The sequence below is a fragment of the Leuciscus leuciscus genome (assembly GCF_965113295.1).
Source record: "Leuciscus leuciscus genome assembly, chromosome: 2".
In the NCBI taxonomy this organism is placed as follows: domain Eukaryota; kingdom Metazoa; phylum Chordata; class Actinopteri; order Cypriniformes; family Leuciscidae; genus Leuciscus; species Leuciscus leuciscus.
The window spans coordinates 22,936,879-22,945,481 of NC_138726.1; the positions used below are offsets into that span (position 1 = coordinate 22,936,879).

Below are 8,603 nucleotides of genomic sequence, written 5' to 3' on the forward strand. Positions count from 1 at the left end.
AGATCAGAGACCATTCCTCCACACAGAATCTCTCCAGATCCTTCAGATTCCCAGATCCATGTTGGTGCTTCTTCTCTTCAGTTCAGCCCACTCATCAGGTCAGGGGACTGAGACGGTCATGGCAGAAGCTTCATTTTGTGCTCCACAACAAATTTTTGTTTTGATTTTGATGTTTGTTTTGGATCGTTGTCCTGATGGAAGATCCAACCACGGCCCATTATAAGATTTCTAGCAGAAGGCGTCAGGTTTTGATTTTTTATCTGTTGATATTTGATAGAATCCACAATGCCATGTATCTGAACAAGAAGTCCAGGACCTCCAGCAGAAAAATATGCCCACAACATTAAAGATCCAATGGTATATTAAATTGTACACATGGGGTACTTTTTATCCTTGTGTTCACCAAACCCATCTAGTGTGTTTGCTGCCAAAAAGCTCTGTTTTAGTCTCATCTGACCACAGAACCCTGTGTTGTTTGAAGATCCAGTCGTGTCTGACAATTAAATTTGCTGGAATTTGTTTTTGGATGAGCGAGGAGGGTTTTTTTTAAACCCTCCCAAACAACATGTGGGGATGTAGGGGTTGTTTGATAATTTTTTTTTTAGGCTTTCTGACCCTAAGACTCAACTAATCTCTGCAATTCTCCATCTGTGATCCTTGGAGAGTCTTTGGCCACTCAAACTTTCATACTCGCCGTGCATTAAGACAGTATAGACACACGTCCTTTTCCTGGCAGATTCATAACATCTTTAGTTGGTTATAACTTCTTAATTATTGCCCTGATGGTCAAAATGGGGATTTTCAATTCTTTAGCTATTGTCTTACAGCCACTTTCTAGTTTGTGATGCTCAACAATCTTTTGCTACGCATCAGAACTGTATTCTGTGGTTTTACTCATTGTGATGGATGATTAAGGGGATTTGGCCTTTGTGTTTCCTCATATTTAAACTCCTGTGAAACACGAAGTCATAGCTGGACAGTTTCATGTTCCTAGTCACCCTGGTGTACTAAAAAAGGTAAATATTAATGGGAATATACTTCAGAGATATTTTACTCGTAAAAAATTCTAGGGGTTTCAATAATTGTGGCCAACATGTTTTGGAGAAAAACATTTATTTCATAATGTGATTTCCCCCCACTTTCAATTCTTTTACTTCAATGAAAGGTTAGAATTTTGCACATTTTTTGAATGAAAGATCACAAGGATAATCGATGCAGATTTATTTTTTACAGCCAATTTTGATCATATTTACCAGGGGGTTCAATAATTGTGGAGGGCACTGTATATATATATATATATATATATATATACACAGTAGCATTATAAATGTTTTTACTGTCACTTGATCAATGTAATGCATCCTTGCTGAATAAAAGTATTCATTTAAAAAAAAAAAAAGTTTGCTAGGGTTATTATGAAAAGTATAATAAAGCATTATTTAGAGATAACAGCCTTATAAAGATGCAATATATGTTTAAAATGCCTTTTATGACCCCGATGACCTCTATCAAGACATTAGTTCATTGCATTTGTGCAGTCATTTTGATATTTTGTGATGGGGCTTATGTTTTAATAATGACGATTTAATATATTAAAATGTTCTAATCATATCACCATTAACCCGTCACTTTCTTTTTTTCCTCTCAAGCTACCTCACACCAGTAAGGAGGTGCTTCCTCTGAGGCCAAACCCAGCCTCCAACGGTACTCAGCTAGTCAATATTGTCCGTCCTCTCCGACCGGCTCCGTCGCCATCCCTGAGCAACGTCAAAGGACCTCGACCTCCTCCGCCTATCAGCAAGCCGCCCAACTCACCCAGCACACCAAAATCTGTAGCCTCACCTCAGAAACTCAGTCCTCCCAAGAAGCCTCTGCCCCTCAACCCTACACGTACACCACTGGTGAGAGTTCAGGGTCCTCAAATTCTTTGGTTTGATCAAAATCACTGTGGGAGCCAAAGTGGGTCACGATCTCATCTTATAAATTCTGCTTATAAACCCTGTTATCTGTATTGAAAACCTGTCAGAAATCCTAAACGAAGCACTCCTCAATTTCTTATTGACTTCTCTTTCCTTTCTCATACAGATGGTATCAGAAAAACAGTCTAGACCTCCGTCCACACCCCCGCATAGGCCTCTTCCGCTCAGCCCTGCTCGTGGAGCACAGCCCAAACCCTCCGGTGGGGGGCTCATGGTGATGATGCCCCCTGCAATCGGCCCCAAGCCTGTGGGAAAGGTCACTGCCGTTCCCCCTTTGAAAGCATTCCGGTAAGTAAACACATCAAAAGTTCTTCAAGTGAGGACGAGAACATTTGAAGGGCAGGGGACATATCATGCTAAATCCACTTTTTTAGCCCTTAAATGCATTTTGTTGTATATTTGGAGTGTTTAGAAGTACAGAAAAGTTGAAATGATTCTCTTCAGGTGCTTCGTTGATATCTTTATATTCTGTTTTGGTCATATTTTTCAACCTGTTCCGATTTTTCTGTTCTCTATGACGTTTTTTGAACTATTACGTCACAGTATTTGCAGCGGAACTGCCAAATAAGGACATTGACTTCCGGCCCACCACTTCGAGCAATCCGCCATTTTTATTTCTCGCTGCAATTTTGTAGTCCAAGCTAAAGGATGCAGAAGTTACGAGAGGGTAAGTTAAAATGTTCGGTTGTTGGATGTAGTAACCCACACGCTTCATTACACCGTCTAATGTAGATGAACTGCCGCGCTTGTGACAGGGCGCATGTTTAACTGAAAGAACGAGCAACGCGCGCGCGTGCACTCTCTCTCTTCGGAGCCAGGCGAAAGTGTAAACAAGACTTCACCGTCTCCAAACTAGACGCTGTCTTGCTCTCTCTCCCTCGCACATATTAATCAAAATAAATCGACACGGTGGTAAAAGGTCGGAAGACCAAAGTTTCATGTGTAAATACAGTAACACACCATTGCGATACATCCATATGAAGACGTTGTTCTGCAGGTTCGTCGTCTTCATTTTCATCTCGCTCCGGCTCCGACTCTGGCTCGAACATGTAAGGCTGGCTGGACAAGTCTTCCGTTGTTGACATTTTGTTAATAACGTGTGAATAAAACGTTTCTGTGCCGCTAGATAATCGTATCTCTGCTATCAAACTACAAAAATGGCCGAACAGGGTGGAGTTGATCCGAATGGCACCGCTACAACCTGGAGAGGGGGCGGGGTATGAAGTGTCTCAATTGTATTTAAAGAGACCGCACCAAAACGAGTTGCTCTCAGACGTACATCAGAAAAAGGGTATAAAAGGGGCCTGTGGAGCTATAATAATGAGGAATTCAGACCCAAGCATTGCAGTTCCGCTTTATATAGACTACAAATGTATGATTTATATGTAAAAAGGAACGATTTAAAAGCAAGATATGTCTCCTTTAAATTGGCATGAAATGGAAGTTGCAATACACTTTTTCTCCCTGTTGTGACGTATAACCGAGTGAAATGGCTTCTCAAACAAGAAAAAATGTAGGGCGGGACTTGATTTTGTCAATCGGGATTTGATTGGATGGATGGGTCTTTGCCGTTTCTGTTGTTGCAATCTCTTGTGAGTGGCAGATTGTCCCGTCCTCCCGTCAGTAAACACGTCATCATAAAAGAGAAGAAATGCGTTGCAAGAGGGAGGGGAAGTTAGTTTGATTAACAATTATGAGGGCACATGAATTAAAAAAAATAATAATAATGATGTGCAAAGATAATTCATTTACACTAAATACTGCAATATTTGGTCACACTTTAGTTTTTAGTTTTTGTTTAAGGTCCAACTAGTTAATAGTGAGAATTGGACCCTAAAGTGTTTCCCTATATTAAAAAATGATGTTCATTTAGATTTTATGGTGACTTTATCATTAAAATATAGCTGCATACAGAGATTGCGGGCCACTCCTACTGGCGGCTTTAAAAAAAAAACTCACGGAGGCCACATATATTTAAGCGGGTACATTTCAAAGTTTGTTGTATGTGTCTCTCTTTATGCTGACTGCTGGTGGCGCTATGACCGTGCACTAAAATATTTACATCTATGTGATCAGCCTCCATGCCCAAACCAACTACACCAGTTTGATCTAAATCAGACAATGATCTTAGAAGATATCAGACTCTTCCTGTTTCCCTTTTTTGTCATTAATCCCTTTATCCTGTCATTAATTTAATCCCTCACCTTGGCAATGCCGTTTGAGATATCCGGAATCTGTTAGCAATTTACCATCCTCAACAGCTACATATGCACCCAAATAATCCATTAGAAATAGTACTGATGGCTCAATCGGATTGAAACACAATCCTGTTCCTGGAGATCTGAACTCTAGGTACCCGCAGAGTTCCGATCCAGTCTTGATCCAACACACCAAGTGCTCCTGAAGATCTTAATTAGCTGGTTCAGTTGTGTTTGAAAAGGGTTGGAGCTGAGGTTTGCAGGAAGGTTGGTCTCCAGGAGCAGGATTGGGCATCCCTGTCGCAGTCGATAAGATTGAGCTGGTATATTTGGTCTGATTGGATTGGACTGGACCTGAAATAATCCGATCAATAGGAAAAACGAACTTTGTGCACGTGCACGGTGCTGTGATGCGTATGTTTAAAAGAGCCCTTTTATAATAACAGCTTTAAATATTACGAACTGGTCATTGGCGGAGACTGAATATTTATTAATATTTGTAAAAAAACAAACTCTTTCGACATATTTGTCAGCTTTCTATTTTGTCATCGAGGCAAAAACAATTATGCTCACGGTTGCTCCAATAGCTGTGCTTTCTCCAGTTCTGAACATGTGCTTAAGTTTTGTTCATAAAACATAAATGCACATTAACAAAATGTGAATCGGATTGAAAAGTTAAGGGCTCATATAAACAGAGCTTTCAGAATCTGGAATCAGATTGGATTCATTCGGATTGACAAAATTAGTGCATGTAAACATACCTGTTGTCTTGGCATTGTGTTGACCAAGTTGACGATCACATGACTCCCCCTAGGTCAGGGATGGGCAAACTCGGTCCTGGAGAGCCTCTGTCCTGCAGAGTTTTGCTCTAAATCAAACACACCTGAACCAGCTAATCAATGTCTTCAGGATTTCTGGGCTGCATCCGAAATCACATACCACCCTACTATATAATAGGTTGAAAAACAGTATGTAACAAAAGAAGTGTGCAAATTCATGGTAGTCATAAAAGAGTTGGCAAAAATTACCCTAATGACTTACTTCTTCCGGTGGCAGTGACTTGACGCAACTGACGCTTACATGATAATGACAACATGGCGGATGTAGTACATCTAGATGACATTCATATTACACACACTCATACTATATTGAACATACTTTTTTAGCGGTCGAAAAGTAATTGCTAATTCAAAGTAAGTACCTGTTCAAGAGAGTATGAGATTTCGGACACAGCCCTAAAAAAGCTACAGGCAAGTAAGTTTTATCAGGGTTGGAGCAAAACTCTGCAGGATAGTTACCCTCCAGGACAGGGTTTGCCCATCCCTGCCCTAAGAGGAGTATTATATGTTCACTGCATTTCCTTTTCACAAAATTCCAAAATGACCACTTTCCTGTTGGGCGGAGCTAATGAATATCAGTGCAGAACTTGTTCTGGTCAATGAAAACAATATACTGAGTTTCATAGAAGTACATACATGTATGTACGGTACATGAACCAAGTTTATATACTACATTAAGGAGTCACCTGCGTCATAATTTTTCCACTCGCCATTTGTGACTCATTTTCTCAGCAAAATATGTAAATTGTGACACCATTAGCAGTTGATTGAACAGTTACTCTCCAGTAAGAAAGGCAGTCCTAATTAGTGAGAGTCTTGTCTATCCTAATTATGTGATGCTTTGTTTTTCTTTGCCAAACCAGACGGATCAGAGGCATTGTTAGATTCAAATAAGCATGCTGAACAGTCGGGGGTGAGTCGTGCGGTTTGGATATTTTATGGGATTCTTTTCACCACCTACTCTTGAGCGCAGTAAATATAGGACTGAATTTTTTACTACACATCAAACGTTCGGATGGGTTTTTACTCATTTATATACAGTAGTAGGTTTTATGGGGAATTACACATGCCCCATTGGAATCTCCTAAGCAGTGACATTTTCAAGTTTAAATAATCTTTTCTCTCCTCGAGTCTCCATACCAATGCTAGTGCACTATTAGTTCTCAAAAGCAGCCGTCTAGCACTTATTTTCAGAAATGACTGCACCTACATACAGTACATCCAGGCCTCAGTTCTGCTTGTCTCTAGCACTACATGCTCCTCCAATCTAAGAACAACCGGATCTCACAGAGTTTCAGCTTGTGAAGATAAATCTTTTCGCAGCTTCCAAGTGTCTGCGGAAGCTTAGCACTATCTTGTGATAAAAAGACACATTCATTTTCAACACATAACGGTGAGACTCTGAGGAATCTAATGTGTATACTGAAAACTGCATTTCATTTTGACAGGCTCAACAGGGTATCATATTTAAATCATGTTTTTTACACAAAAAGAAAGGCATAGTTAGTGTGTGTGTGTGTGTGTGTGTGCGTGCGCGTGTGTGTGTGTGTGTGTGTGTGTGCGTGCGTGTGTGCGTGTGTATATAGTGTGTGTGTATATATATATACTGTATATATATTTACAAAAGACATGTACCACGGCTGGAAGGTGGATGTTAGAATTATAATAAAAGGCCTTTTACTTTTCAAGAAAGTATGACCTATTAATCAGAGGGCACGTTGTGTACAACAGGTGTAACTTATTGCCTTAGTAATTTATGTATCATATATGATTCAGTATGCTTTTTAAGGTTAAATAAAGGCCACAGAATCTGACACCTTCGCTTTCAAAGTTCTATACAAAGAGTATTGCATCTATTGACAGTGAACCTCAGAGAACTAGATATAACTAGTGTTTTTTTTTTGTGGTTTTTTTCAGGCCTGTTTCAGGACCCAAACGACTCATAGTTCCGTCCCCTTTCCGAAAATGACTCTTGCAGGATTCATTTTGAAAGACTGCAGCCAGCCTATTTGCACTAAATAAAGACCCTTGACGACTGGTACTATATGGAGCTGTCTCACAAGGGATGGAAGAGCATGGTGAGCCGTGGATGAGGCCTCGCAAACCACCGTTCAAATACAGTCTCTGCACAGCAGAGATGACGCGGTTTTGCATTAAAACATGCAGACTGAGACATTTTTGCATAGAACATTACATTGCCAAAAACTCGCATTTTATCACCTTGCAATTTTTTTGTACTTATTTGTTGTTGCGTTTTAATGTAATGCCTCTGTCTTGTTTACATTATTTTATTTTTTTGGGATTATCATCTATTTGTCAAGTGCCAAAGATGTTGTTTTGTTTAATGCCTTGATTGTTTAATTTGTTGTACTGTTCTGTATGAGATTTTTTGTTTGGAACATAAAATATGTTATACCTTTTTAGTAAAGATACCATGTTGTTGTGGTTGTCCTCACTCTATTGCAGACTTTACATCAGGTCTCATTCTTTATATTATCAGGTCAATAAAAAAGAATTTGCAGTGAATGGGTTCTTGGATAATGGAAATTGAATAATGGAAAAAATGGAAAAAAAAATAACAAAAATTAAACTAAAAGTTAAGTGTGTAATTTTGGTGCAAAATTGATCATGCAAAAATAATGACATGTTTTCCAAACATTCTTAAGTATATCTAAATGGAGTAACACTTTATTTCGATGGTCCACTTAAGACATTCTACTAACTATAAGTTTGCAACTACATGTCTACTAACTCAGAGTATTAGTAGGCTGTCTGCTTAATGTAAAGTTAAACACTTTATCGTGATGCTCCCCCAACAGACATTCTACTGACTATAAGTGACTTTGCAACTTATTTTACTAACCTGAAATCAGTCTACTAATTCTCTAATGATAGTTAGTTGACATGTAGTTGCAAACTTACTTATAGTTAGTAGAATGTCTAAAGTGGACCATCAAAATAAAGTGTAGCCCCATTTAGATATACTTAAGAATGTTTGGAAATTATTTTTGCACTATAATGCATAAATGAGGAGTAAAGGTTTATTAAAATAAGCTAAAACTGTTTTCCTGGACAAAGACTTGGATTAGACAGCTATGAAAACGGAAACCCGTCACTGAAGACTAATTTAGGAGAAGACTGTTACAGCACTGACATTAGTCCATAAATGTGCTTCTGCATAGCCTTGGGAGCGCTTCGAAAACATTTCTAAACAGGCTTTATAAGGAAAGATTCATGTGCTGTTTCTGTGAAAGGACTGATAATGTATCTGAGAAATGAACTGCTGGCGTATCTTATCAATCAATGCATTCTCCTAAACTCAGCATAACTTTTACTAAATCATTGTCAGAATGTAATTTTTTTTGTGAATCATCCAAGTCTATTTTGCAGACATTGCAATTTGATGATTTTGTATGCATATTTCACTTATTTATAATAGAAAAAAGTATGTATGAGTTTGTTGATATACGAGACCATTTCAAATGTTTATCGACTGGCTGGCCTTCAGCAGAGATTTTGGCCTTGAAAACCATGTTTAAATTTCTTTCTATCACTCTTAAAAAAATGGTTCTAAACAGTACCAAATT

The 8,603-nt window shown here is 38.7% G+C and overlaps 1 protein-coding gene across 1 annotated transcript in view; it reads left to right on the top strand.

Moving 5' to 3' along the window:
- The window catches only part of adam19a (ADAM metallopeptidase domain 19a), a 105,692-nt gene extending 98,150 nt beyond the window's left edge, over nucleotides 1-7,542 (top strand). Inside the window, exons 21-23 of the mRNA XM_082151747.1 lie at nucleotides 1,650-1,901; nucleotides 2,086-2,267; nucleotides 6,934-7,542. Of these exons, the coding sequence (XP_082007873.1) occupies nucleotides 1,650-1,901; nucleotides 2,086-2,267; nucleotides 6,934-6,985 (486 nt within the window). The 3' untranslated portion in view covers nucleotides 6,986-7,542. The remainder of the gene's footprint in view (nucleotides 1-1,649; nucleotides 1,902-2,085; nucleotides 2,268-6,933) is intronic.
- The last annotated feature ends 1,061 nt before the right edge of the window (nucleotides 7,543-8,603 follow it).